The 14,626-nt window shown below is 39.0% G+C and overlaps 1 protein-coding gene across 1 annotated transcript; it reads right to left on the bottom strand.

Annotated features, from left to right (window-relative positions):
• Positions 1-7,478: 7,478 nt before the first annotated feature.
• Positions 7,479-11,935, bottom strand: lgals2a (lectin, galactoside-binding, soluble, 2a). The gene is made up of 4 exons (XM_051387771.1): positions 11,821-11,935; positions 9,597-9,676; positions 8,546-8,717; positions 7,479-8,124 (listed from the first exon to the last, which is right to left on the bottom strand). The coding sequence occupies exons 1-4, from the start codon at positions 11,827-11,829 to the stop codon at positions 7,978-7,980; spliced, it is 408 nt and encodes a 135-aa protein (XP_051243731.1). The 5' UTR covers positions 11,830-11,935; the 3' UTR covers positions 7,479-7,977.
• Positions 11,936-14,626: the final 2,691 nt, after the last annotated feature.

Raw genomic sequence — 14,626 nt, 5'->3', positions numbered from 1 at the left:
CGTGTACGCACTCACCCTGATAGCAAGGTGACTACAGCAAGGTTGGTGTGGGAGCAAAAGCCAGGTTGATATAAAAACCCATATCTGAAAGAGAAACCCTGGGAATGTGTGCTGTACGGTGTAGAGATTGGAGTTTGTTGTTGTTTAGCCCAGGCAGTTCTTGGAACCAGATATGTGGTCACACCTGACTCACCCTGCCTGAGGGGACGAGCGTGAGTAAACCTGAAGAAAAAGGGAGAGATTATGAGGGACATTTCTGCAGAGGCGCCTGTAGGTGGAGGGTGAGAGAGAGAAAAAAGGTGTTGGCGAGAGGCAACGGAGCGGATAAAGGAAGAGATGAGTTCAGAGAGGGGTGTGAAGGAGCCGGGGTGGGTTGGGGGGGGTAAGGTAAGACATGGAGGGGGGAGAACAGAGGTGCACGGGAATGGTTGAGAAATCAAGAACATACAAAAATACACAGTCGTCACTGCTACCCTGATGATATGTATGTCCATTCTGTCAGAAGTAAAACACAAACACAGGTCCTGAGCAGACATAGGCACAGTGACCACACACTTTCGAAACAGGAGAATATAAAAAAGCACATACCCATAAAGAAGATGGAACATGAGATCAGAGTATGAAGAATACAATGATCCATTTAGATGATCACTCTATGATAAAATAACAGCAAAACCTCTCTTACGTTACAAAGAAAAAAAAACTTAAACTCACAGCATGTTTTACTGGAACCCAGGAGACTGTCACACTCATAGAGCAGCGTATAGCTCCCTTGCTGAGCCTGCATGCACACACATGCTAGTGAACATTGTGATCGAGACTTATAAACAAATGCAACTGGGACACAATAAGGAAGACGTGTGTAAGCAAGCTGTTAGACAAATCTAGCCAAAGTTGGATTAAACAGACAGATGGGGAGGACGATGTCAAAGAATATTCCGTTTGGAAATTCTTTCCCTCTGTTTACAGTCAACAGTAAGCAAACTAACACGGGTGCTATCTGGATTAACACCACAGTGGAGCTTATGGCTCCTTAAGCTTATTTTATCACTGACGCACACCCACAATCACAATGAGTTTCTTGTCAGCTCTGTCAGTGTCATTTAGAACAATGTTTCATTTGACAGCTCTGCTCTGACAAAGTCTGGAGACAAAAAGTTTATGAAGCATCTTCTTTTCTTCCTGAACTATTGGTATGAGGAGAACCTGTTTCCTCTGGATGAGCAGTATATTGTTTGTTCTAACAGACACATTTCAAATATGAATCATACAACTCCCACAATTTAGCCCACAATTTACTTAATGTTAAGATCACATTTAAATCCCCAGAAGATTTGGAACTGTGAGTCCTAGCATGAAGTGAGCACTCAGTAAATGTAACTCTCCGTTCAACATAAATAGTAACCTGATGGGCCCTATAAGTTTAATTTACTGCTATCAAGAGGTGGTCAGATTCAAAATATTGTACCATCATGACTGTGCTGTCCAAGTTTATGGGGGCATTAAATGCTAAATCTGTTTTAGGGTGGACTTGGCATTTAAATTATGAAGGCAGTGCCTGGATGTGACTCATTGCATGCTTACTACAGGTAAATTTATGTTTCCATTGGATTGCACATAAAAGTACAATGCACTGTAATGGAGGCTTGACTTACAAAACCATTATTTGTGTTCCACAGTCTCTGCCTCAAATTAAATTTAAAACTTAGGCGAACGCATTTATCCAAACTGACTTTGTAAAATAAGTGATAGTTCCTGAGGCATCAACAGTGTACACTGGCAGAAAATTCTAAGCGCAAGGAAACCAGCACATTCACTGAAGAAAAGTGAATTACCAGTTGTACAAAGAAATGCGCATTCAGTAAAGCATACAAATCTATAACTGTATTTACAGTATAAGACCTGCAGTGACTTGGCTGAGCAGTCGGGCCACACATTGGTGGCTCTGGAGGTAGAGCGGGTCGTCCACTAATCAGAAGGTTGGCGGTTCGGTTCACGGCTCCTCCTGCTGCATGTCGAACTGTCCTTGAGCCAGATACTGAACCAAAAACTGCTCCCAATGCTGGGCATCTGTATGTGAATGGGTGAATGTTGCATGTAGCGTCAAAGCGATGGTGAGTGGTCAGAAGGCTAGAAAGGTGTTATACAAGTACAGTCCATTTACCATTTACACATTAGAGCACCACTCTGGTGTCTTGAGTGAAACTAAAGGTAATTGTGAATTCATAATCATGGCCTCCAGTGAAAAAAATGGGTGGAAATTTCACAATTATTTTGTCTTTACTGCAGCAAAGGCAACAAAAATAAAGGGTATAGTGGCATTTAGTGGCATCTATCAGTGTAGTTGCAGATAGCAACTCACTTGCTTCACCCTCACCCCCTTAAGCACGAAGGAGAAACAACAGTGACTATTAAATGTGAAAAGAAATTTTAATTCCCCTTTCTGGAGGCATTGTTTGGTTTTGGTCCCTTCTGAGCAACTGTCGAAACATGGTAGTTCAACATACAGGACTCCATGGAAGGTGACCCACGGCGTCTGTAGATATAAACAGCTAATTCTAAGGTAACAAAAACATAACAATTCTTACATATACGTAGATTCCGGTTATTATATACTAATGAAAACATACCTATGAATATTATATTCCTTTTCTACTAATAGACCGTTAATGAAAAGTAACTTCACACTTTTTGAGGCTAAAAATCTTGGATTCAACATTTTCCTTTCTAAGGTTACATTGTTCTGTCGTCTTGTAGAATATGTAAAAGTCATCTTATCAAAATGTCCTTTCTCTTCTTTATTTGCATATTTGGTTTGAGGTAACCCAAAAGTAACATAAAGTAATGTTACTTTGATATTGTGATACCTAGATTAAGTTACTGACTATATTATAATATAATTTAATTGTATATGATCACATTTTTAGAGTAACCCTCACAACCCTTTCAGATATGATATCTCATTTTAGCCTGAATGGCATTAAACCAGTGGTCCTGATGTTTGTATGCTTGTTAGCATCACTATGGTGATGAGCTTCATTCCAGTCCAGGAGACAACTCAAGAAAACAACATAAGTGACTTTGACGCAATATGTGAGGCGCATTACAAATCTGGTTGGAGGTTATAGGTGAACTGCATCATAGGAGCATAGTCTCTGTCTGTGTCACACACCCACACAAACACACAGTATACAGTCAATATATTTTTATGCATGCAGACACAGAGATTGCAAATGTATTGCTTTACTTAAGTCCCCTAACACTAGATATGCATTTTACATGTTCAGTGATGCTGTAAAAGCAATCAACAACTCAAAAAGTGCCTCACCTATTTCACTTAGCTTTTTGTGCAGGCAGGTTTGATAACATTAGCTTTCCTAAATATGTGCACTGCAGCTAAGGACTGACAGTTGGTGTTTGAAAGGGCTTACTATGTGTAAAAGGTCACCTGTGCTGCTGACATGTCTGCACACATGCATTCACACACACACACACACACACACACACACACACACACACCTATACACTCCTACATTACACACACGCACACACACACACACACACACACACACACACACACACACACACACACACAAAACATACACACACAAACATACACACACACACACACACACACACACACACACACACACACACACACACAAACATACACACACACACACACACACACACACACACACACACTGTCACTGTAGGGCAGGTCAATGACAGTGTACTCTCCAAGCTGTCAGGGCTATTATGCGGTTCGCCCAGGACAAAACGGAAAGTTCCCTTGGGCTTCTGCCTTTGCAGATTGACTGGTACATAGTATTCCTTGCAAATACAGAAGAAAATACAGAGGCCAATTAAACATAAATAAACATTTCATCTTCCCTCCAGCACAAAATTCAAGGAAAAGCAAAAGCAAAAGCAACAGCAGAAGCAATCCATTGGATTCCAGTAAAGACATTTAGTGTCATCAGATTGAGCGTGTACAAAATATCTTTTTCAGTCTGATAGATATTTATATAGAGACATTTTATATGATACTTTTCTGAGAATCAAGCTGTGTTTCAGGGTCATAGCTCAGCTCAAGTTTTATCAGCCACAGTTCTCGACCAAAGAATATCAATGTCAGTCATTCCACTTTGAATATCAGATTGCAGATGAGGAACTGCAACATTTCTTCTCCACATTTTGATCCAAAACAGAAAATCAAGAGGCTTTGATAAGTCTTTATTAGACACTAATATTAATAAGAAATAATAATACAATAGTAATACATAAGAGAATGAGTAAACGTTGGAAAAATTATGATGATTTGCAGTTTGATTCCCATTCTACTGGCCTATAGAGTATAAGGAACACTTTCACAATTGGCTAATGCATTTCTGTCCGAAATATGATCATCGAAACCTGAATTTAAGTTAAATATCAATGAAATTCAATATTTTTCTATTCATGGATTCCTGCAAGATAGATTAATATGGAGTTCCACAAGGCTCCATTCTCGGACATTTTTATTTTTATTAATTCATCTTTTTGAAGATGACTATAATTTATAATAATTTAACTCCCCATCTAAAAAACGTATATCTAATAACAATCAATTGGTGAATTTTTCGGGTGCAGTCGACTAAATACCATTGACAGTATACTACATTGGGATACTAACAGATGGAAAATTTGTACAAGTATTGAGCTAGTTGGTAGGGAAGGACAAAGACAAACGGTTATTAATGTTACTTACTGTCTTGTATAATTTTTCATATTGTGGCATATACATTTCCAACCTCTCCTTATTGAATTTTATGTTGCAATACAGTCATCCACCAACATAAACAAACATTTCTACAGATAAATGTCTGAGGGTGTTTTGTGTTTCTCTTATCATACTACCCTAACCCTCAGTTGCCTACCATACACACGGAACTCACATTTATTTGTCTTTTTTGTCACTGTTTTTGTTTTTATTGATGTCTTTTCTTGATTCTTACAGTACAAGCCCAACTGGGTTTCTGTCTTCTTCTGCACAGCCATTATGTTTTGTATCTCTATGTTATGGTTTCTGTACAAATAAATAAACTATGAGCTTTATTTAAACTCCCCAAGGTAACACTATCATGATGCTGTAACCCAACAGGTTCTCTTGAGTTTATGTTTTATCATGTTTCTAAGATAAAACCAAGCCTGAGGTGAGGCAGGCATGCAGAACATGAATCCAGGACCGCAGTCAGCTCAGGACGGGCCCACGCACATCTCAATGTGTGGCTGGTAGCTGCAGAAATCTGGAGTCATGCTGGCGCTAAATATAGACAAAGGTTTTATGTAAGCTGAGGTGAATCATTCCATTCCACACATTTCAGCACATTTACTCACACACACGCTGAATAAGTGACATGGCATAGGTGAAGGAAACACAGGGATGCTTTAAAAATCCGCAATACTCATCACATGAAATAGATTTAGTAAACTGACAACACAGAATACACCCGCTGTCTGCCTGCTGAAAACACTTCCATTTGAATAGATGAGTGTGTGTGTTTCTCCAAGGCCTACCATGAGTAAGGTGATTGGAAAATGTAAATCAAAGCCCTAAAGTGATTGATAGGATATGTGTGGAAGGGTGGAAGGTTGTCCTTCACACAAGAAACCTCAGGAAGACCAACAGAGGAGTGGTCCGTCTTCCAGGGTCAACAGACATGCAATAGATGCTGTGTGTACAGAATAGACCAATGTAAAATTACAATCAGGATGACAAAATTATAGATAGATTGTAAACATAGTGGAGAGTCTCGAGCCTAAGTGGATGCAGAACAAACACAAACACATCTAGTACACCAACCACACAGCCCTGGATATTGATCTTGTCGGCCACAAAGTAATGAAGCGGGGAAGTGTTAAAATGAATTATTTCCAATTAAGAGTGCGGGAAGAGGGATGGGTAACAGCTGAGGAATGACTGAGATAGAGGGAGAATAAAAGAGACAACTAGGCAAAGAGAGAAAAAAGAGCATGGGTGAGACAGACAGAGATATAAGGAGTGGAGAATAGAAAAAGAGAAGAGGGGCTGGCTGAATTGTGGTCATCATGGCAACCAAATGTGCTCCTTCTCCTCCTCCAGAGAGAGAACCTTTGACACTGCAAGGTAGCTTCAGAGCGCTGATTACCTCACTCACACACACACACACACACACACACACACACACACACACACAATGCACCTGTATGTCTTGGAGATACCATGTCAGAGTGATAACATGCATAAAAGCCACACACACACACACACACACACACACACACACACACTCATGTTGTGCTACTGTTAATGACTTCTGACAAACAAAAGAAAAGGAAAGGTCAGCCTACATGATTCCATCAGCCTTTGTCTTGAAGGATCAGAGCTTGGGGACCTGTTCACTCTTTTCCTCACTTCCTCTTCTCTCCTCAAATCAGCCTCACACACATTGCCCTCTGTTACATCAGATTAGATTGGAATAATACTCACGAGTCTCTGACACACACACACACACACACACACACACACACACACACTACTGCAGAAATTTTCGGATTTTCATTTTCACCTTTGCCAGTTCATGCCTGTAGAACACATGCTGGACATTAAGAGATCAATTATAGAGCTGATAGAAGATATGATTTTTGTTTTGTGAAGATTTCACTTCACTATCTTCTTCACAGTCTTGAAGTGCAGAAGTGCACAAGTTTTGATCACAGAAAGTCTTTCAATTCCCTTAATGTACATCTACAGTATACCATTGCAAGACTGTCAAGAAGCTGATAAAATAGGTTTAATCAACATGGAATCATAAGTTCAGACCCCAGCTAATGGCAGGCAAAAATGGTCAGACAACTTCTGTATGGACACAAACAATTTTACAGATATCATACTTCATTTTTGTAACCAGTGTGTACACTGAAACATTTTCCCACAATCTTCCCATAAAGTGCATTAATATAGCGAAGGCGACATCTAGTGGCTAACATGGCTAACTGTGTTTTTTTTTCTTTTTATATTTGACTTGTGAGTGACACAAAACAGAAACAATTTACTGAACAAGAATGGGGAACTGCAGTTAAGCCTTGCTGAATCATTAAAGATTTTCAAGTAACTGTGTGAAAATTGGATTCATTGCTAGGATCCATGTCTTGTTCAGTAAGAACACCTTCTGTTAAAAAGAATTCATAGCAGACAAATATTAGCTCAGCCCTTATGTAGAAAAATATTCCACTCTGCCTTCAAAAGCTTCTTTAAAGCAATGAAGATTGTAGTTTAACTGTCGCAAAGAGGTGGTTGCAATATATTATTCTTATGGATAATGAGTAATCGTCACGTGGCAGTTCAGAGTCAGATGGTATGACTTATGGAGTGGGTGTTTCACACAAAATTTTCACTCACGCAGAACTTTTTGATAGATAATATGTTTGTGTGGCATTTTTAAGGAGTCACCAAAGGCCATGTTTATCATCGTTTTAATGCATGTTTAAAACAACAAGGCAAGCATTATACTCAGTTATAAATCTGGAATGTTTGGGAGGGAAACAAGAGAGCATGCAGCATTTCAAGGCACCTTAAAGAACACATTTTATGTGGTACTTTTCACACTGCAAACTACAAACTACAAAGCAAATAACATGGGCTTGGGATTTTTTTTTTTTTTTGGTGCTTTTCAGTCAATAGTCAATTTATTGTATACACTGTATTTTTCTGTGTGTCAGACTATTATGACATATATTGCATCTATGCATCTTTCTGTCAATGGTTGGTTGCCCCTGCACATGCTAACAAGCAAAATTCTTGCATAATACATTGTGTGATGCAATGCATGTAAGGCACTACTGATAGCACATGCATTCAAGAGCATAAAAGCTATGGCTAGTTGACTTTATGCTAGACAATGCTGAAAAAAAACAAAAACTGAATTTCAATCCGAATATTCCTGGGAAGGTGGAGGTTTATTTTATCTCAAAGCTTTTGATGCGAACATCCCCATCAAAGTTGATGAAGGAGTACTTCTCCTCACCCATGCGGTTGGGGAAATGGATTGTAGAGCCATCTGATAAGGTCACGAGGAACTCTGTAGGGGTGAATTCAATGGTGATCTTGATTGTAGGATGTGTGCAAGATGCAGGGAGAAAAAGGGGAAGAATATGCAGACAAGGTTACATATTGAACCTCTGCTCCATTCTTGGACAAAGTATTTAATGGTGAATATGTCAAACCAAACACCTCTTTCCAGTTCTATGTATTTTTTAACATGGTGATTTAATTAAAATTAGTACCATCATTAAAAACACCTTAAAATACATTATCTGAAATATGAAACATTCATATATATAGTTTTCACATATCTCTGCGAGTCCATAAATTGCTGCTCAAATCATGATGGTGAAGTTATCAGAGGTACAGTGACACACATCTTCCAACAGAGGTCACTAACAGACAGACAGAACCATGGGGCAGACTCCATGCCCGCAGACACACATGCAGGGATGGAATAAGTACACACACAGGACCTCTCACCTTGAATTCCTCGCCCTGTTGGAAAGGAAAGCCTCCCTCACGGTGCTCCTCACACCAGTTGCCTCCCTGGTAAGAGTTGCAGACCACCACATTCTCATCTCCATGGGCGTTAAAACGAGGGTTGATATGCATAGTAATCTCCTTCTCATCTGGGCCAACATTCACTGCAAAACTGCGGAACAATGTAACACAAAGATTTATTACACTATTAATGTAGCTCCTTATATTCAACATGGATAAGAGGATGCCAAGTGCACAAGCTATTGAGACAACCTTAACCAGTTTTCATCTGCTAACCATCATCTTCATCACCCCCACATTACTGAGGGGGAGTTAATGGGTAGTCCCTGACAGCAACTGATTATAGATAGATTATAGATTCAACCTCAATCTGTGTGTTAGTGTGTGTATAAAGAATGGTCCACATGTTGAGTTCAGTCTGCATTCCACAGGGAAAATGGAGTAAACACAGAAAGTAGCGAAAGAATAGGGATAATTGGAAGTACATGTTTCATCAGTTAGACTCTTGAAGCCTCAGCCACCTTCTGGGATGTAACTAAAGAAGAGAAACAAGACTGAAAAAGAATTTAACTTAATTTTCAAGAAAACCTTTTTGAGGAAACAAGGTCTTATGTTTTACCTTGCTAAATGATAAAATTTTCAGAAGAATACATTTTATTGGCCAAGCATGTGTACACACACAAGACATTTGACTCAATTCACTTGAGAACAAGAACAAGGAACAAATACAGGTAAATAATAGACAGAATGACTCTAAACAAGTATGTGGGAAATGGTGTATATAAATATATATATATACTGTATATGCAGTCAGTGTATGACAAGGTAATGCTACATGTGAATGGGAGACAAAAGTAACAACAACAGTAATCCAAATATTATTATAGTATTCTATATAACATGCATGAAAGATTGTTTGTGGAACCAGGTGTAAACTCCTGAACACTGAAAAGAACCAACAAGAGATTTTCAATTTTATTGTGATGAACTTATTTCAGATATGTAGATAGTGTTTTACATAAGTATTTACTTTGATGCATCCGGCTTGGCGACTCCAACAATGGTCATGGTCTGCCCAACCTTGAAGGACATGTTTTTTATGATCAAACCCTGTGCAGAAAAAGAGGGGAGGGGGAAGCAAGACAGTACGTTATTGTGTGGAAATAATACTGGATTTTACTAGAGCTCATTATTATTGCGGCTTCAGGCAAGAAACATCACCAGCAGTAGCCACAGCCAACTCTCCAATCCTCACTTCATCCTTAGAAATTACAAAACATGTGTTTTCAATTATACTCCCATTGGCAGACTGGTCAAAGATTCCAGCGCTTTCCTGCTCTACTGTTGCCATGGCCCTTTTCCTCCAGATTTTGGCAGAGGCTAAAATTTTTTGCCGTTGTTAAATTGAGTAATATTTTCCTAAGTGCAATACTGGTCCACAGTCCACAGTGGACAAAAAGGCTGAACACAGCAGAAATCCTCAACTTGGTTGGTGTACATGTGGCGGGGGAATACTGAGCTGTGCCATTTCCTGTTTGGAAATTACACTTGGGCAATCCATTATTTGAAAGTGAAACACAGATCACCACTGTTTAACATGTTGTCACTATGTCAAAGGATGTATGTGGGGTACTGTTAACTGTCACCAGGGCAACTAATACATAAATAGCAGCCCCTTAGAGAATTTGCATTTTTTTAATAATATAGTTAGACATTAGGTGATGAGATATTTGAGCGGACACAGTAGAAGCAGCCTGAATTACAAGCTCCCAGCACTTTGCAGTCATTTATATTCTTGCCAGAAACACAGTGACAAGTGAGCAGAGAATGATTTGATATTAATGTAGCTGTTTTAATGTCTTGTTTTTTGTAAATCATGTGTTTTATCATTCACACCTACATTTAGGAAAACATTCCTTATGTGCAAAAAGTTTAAGAATTTTGCAAATTTTATTTTTACTTGATAGCAAATTGCATTTCATCAATGTCTTTCAGGGGACAGGAGCAAGAATTTTAATGACCTGTGTGAGTTTTGTGTTCTGCAGCTGTTGAAATCCTTGCGAATATTATTATCGCAATAATCTGGAGTAAAACCAAATTATTGCATCTGGAAGATCAACCAAACCATGAAATGAAAGGGAAGGTAAAAGGAAAGAATGACATGGGGTACGAAATTCTTTCCATGTTAGAGTTACACTGTAAAGTGCGTGTATAACACGTAGCACTGGGGCTTGAGCTGTGTGGGGCTGGGCTGAGGTCACAGAAACAGAAAGAGCCATGGGACAGACTACATGCCTGAAGACTGCATGCCTGGGGCTGGGCCGAGGTTGGACCTCTCTGACTTGCAGACACTGCTGTCTAAGGGAATCCGCATACTGTGCTGGATAAGGGATACTAATGCATTACACCTCTCCCTGACTGACTGGCAAACACGATGTACATTTTAAACACATCTACCACAAACAAGGAAATTCTTTTAATGAATTATTTGACTCTAATATCTTGCTGGAATCTGATATGAATGCAAAATAGGCATTTTAGAGTGCAAGGGACATTCCCTGATAGAACGGCATCACAAAGAGCTTCCGCAATCTGCTGCTGAACGCTCTAAGAGTAGCATCTATGTTTACCTCCACATGATGACTTTATTTCATTTTCTCCTATAATGGGATTTAAACCTGCTGCCCCCCCTTGCTGTGCCCTTTCTAACCACGTTTCTCCCTGTAGCCAAGAAAAACCCAGAGTGATACAAGGTCTTTATTGTAATCTACTCGTTTATGAGTTCATAGAGACCAGAATGCATTGCTGGCTGTGCCCAGCTCTAGATAATGAGAGATGAATGAAATGGACAAATGTTACAGCAAGCCTTTCTGTTTTAGTATAAGTCAGTTATTTCAGGAAGAATGTAACAACCTAAACAGCTGACTTCTTGTTCATGCATTGGATGCCCATGTATGTGTGGTCTGTAGTGAATGTTTTGACCATAAAAGGCAATCAAAGAAATCTGAGAAGTCCAGAACACTCAGAAGCACATGTTACAAAAACACAGCTAAAGTGGTTTAGTTAAAGCATAGTTAAAGCTGGTTCAGTTTCATCTGCATGTCACACAGTAGAGTGAGCTGGCACATGTCAACCAGCTATCAGTTCCACTTTTAAAATATGACCTAACACTACTCGTCCATCTGAGTCATAACATACAGAGAGTAAAAGCAATGCAGGAGCAAAATATTATTGTCATATAAAATTGTACTTACATTAAACATGATTGCAGATGTAGTCAGTCAAGTAGAGCTGAGGAGAAGTGAGTATGCTGCAGGGCCCTGCCTTTCTGCACTGGCAAATTATATACTGTGTGGGAGGGTCCTTCTACTTGACAGACATTTCAAGCAACAAATACAATCAAGGCACTGGAGAACATCAACCAATGAAGTCAAAATGTATTTACTGACAATAACTAAATAAATTTAGTGCCTTACAAGCAATTGCAGACCTTAGTGAAGTGAGGATAGTTAGTGACAGGTTATTTGTTGACATCAGACTGTTAAATTGTGACCTGGTGGTGTTGAGTCTGACTGTGAGAGGGAGCACAAGCCAGAGTGCCAGACAAAAATAGCAATGTATTTGTTGCCAAGGAAACATCTAAATATTTGGCACAACCAACAGCCTTAATGCCCACTTACTGTATATAGCTTGTAACTTCCTGTGCGATCAAATGACAGCATGTGAGATCAGTCTGCTGGTCGACTAAGTAAACTTCAGTTTGGGGAGAAATGGGCCAAAGTGAAATGTTGAAACTGAGTCAGATCCCCAAAATGATCTGAACCTCTGACTCACAGCAGGACTCAACAGCAGTAGTAGGAAAGACTTTCATCTGCTGACACACGACTGACACAGCTGCTGTGACAATGAGGGAATAAGCCACTTACACTGCGGTGTAATACAAGCTATGTAATTCAAATTAAAGGAGGATAATATATTTCTTTGTTTTTCTACACTATTTTCCCTTTTGTATGGTGGGATGATGGTGGCCTGAGTAAATGGGGTTAGATCTCTCTTAGGATGTACATTCAAATCTATCTTGCAATCATTCTGTGCAAACAATAGCCTTTATATTTGTATGTGGAAAAGTTTTGTTACGTAGCAGTATCATACTCAGATGACATATGAATACAAATTTATCTGGATGAAACTTTGCTTTATGTGCCCACCTCACTACAAACTGACCAATTATTTTATTATGTCTTCATTATGGTTTTTATGTCATTTGTGCGAATTTGAATGCACCAAAGAGGCTTGGCTCCATTTGATGATGAAGAACATGAGTTGAATCTGGAAGGAAGTGTTTATAATCGTGTCTGCTGCACTGATGAGCTGTAAGTCTGCTGATTACTAACACCACATCTGCTTTTCACTGACAGACAAGCACAGACTTACAATTACACACTGGTTTGCAAGTGCAAAACCGTGGAACTTAGTTCAGCTGTTCTTTTTCAGTGTTCGCCATCACACAGTGTGTGGTTTGTTCTTATCTCGAACCAGCTGGCTTCTATCAGTGACCCAAGGAATTGACAGTGTCCAGGCCAGCTTAAATTTAATTGACCTCATCTTCCACAAACAAAGAGGTATGATGATGATGATGATGTATCTGAGAAGCTATATTATTATGGGTTGTCAACAGGAGACGTGGTTCTTGCATCAGAAGTATGTGGCACAAAGATCTAATATATTTCCTCCTGCCCCAAGACCCAGTCTTAAGACAGTCAGCAGATCTAATGACACAGAGACTTCTCACATAAATAGAGGAAGAACACACACACACACACACACACACACACACAAATACATAATTTATACAGATTTTTATTATTATCATTCAATATATCAATAAGAGAATTCATTAAAGTCATACTGTGCTAATGCATGCCCTGCAACAAATACTACCTTTGTGAAGGTTGCTGACTCTGGCTATATACTTGGCAGTACACAGAAGCAAGACTTCTGTGTAGTCTTCTGTCTCTTTTGATTGTTTTATATGAGAGTTCAGACTGGAGTCAGTATCAGTGTGGTATTATTCTGTCGCCTTTAAGGCTAGTTGACAGTTGACCTGACTGTATTTAGAAACATGAGTGTTCACTGCCATCCAGTGGTCAAAGTGAGAAACTACAACAATACAATGATTCAATGGCTGAGTATTGTGTAATTGTGTAAGTCCCTCTCCACTCAAAAATATGTTTTTCTTCTTACAGTTCGTTGTTTGAGCTTCACTGTGCAGAATGATGTAAGTGCAGAGTTGACTGTCAAACAGGGCTTCCCAGAGTGGTCCAACATGAGGTTCAATTCGCCCATCAGATGTTTATAACAAAAAAAAAAGTTACGTTTAAAAGTTACTGTTTATGCTATTTTTTTAAAAGAAAAAATAGGTTAATGCTCTTTAAACTATGAATGACTTTTGATGATCAACTTTTGGTAAGTCAACTAAGGGAACTTGGGATCCTATTTTGCATCCAAACAATACAATACAATACGTGTTTGCTTTTGGCCCGTGGCCCACCATTAAGTTTCATTACGTTTTTGGCCCTCCAAGGGAAAAAGTTTGGACACCCAAGTGGAAAGTTTCTCTGTGATCAATGAAAATCAGATTTTAAGGGGCGGGGCCTTCAAGAAGGAATTGTGACATTACAAATAGTTTGGAAGTCAATCCCGGTCCAGTATATAACTTGCACACAACATGCATCATGCTGTAGTGCACATACACTGAGAATGGACTTTAGAGTGAAGTAGAAGACATCTTGTGTATCCAGCAGGAAAACTTTTAATTTTAAATTAACCAAATTTGCATCTTTAATGAATTATCAGCTTTTTAAGGATTTTAATGTGTAAATTATACTTTTTTTTTTAATTATACACAAACAGACTATTGTTATATGTTGCAATACAAGTCTGGATCTTTGAAATAAATTCAGATAACAAATCCTTGATTCAAAGGTCATGTTTCTCAAGTTCTCAGACTTCACTCAGAGGAAGGCTGAACAACCTTTGTTGTAATCTTTAAACATGATG

The sequence above is a fragment of the Dicentrarchus labrax genome, unplaced genomic scaffold (assembly GCF_905237075.1).
Source record: "Dicentrarchus labrax unplaced genomic scaffold, dlabrax2021, whole genome shotgun sequence".
Taxonomy (NCBI): domain Eukaryota; kingdom Metazoa; phylum Chordata; class Actinopteri; family Moronidae; genus Dicentrarchus; species Dicentrarchus labrax.
The sequence above is the reverse complement of the archived record's forward strand: the minus strand, read 5'-3'. Positions and strand labels throughout refer to the sequence as shown.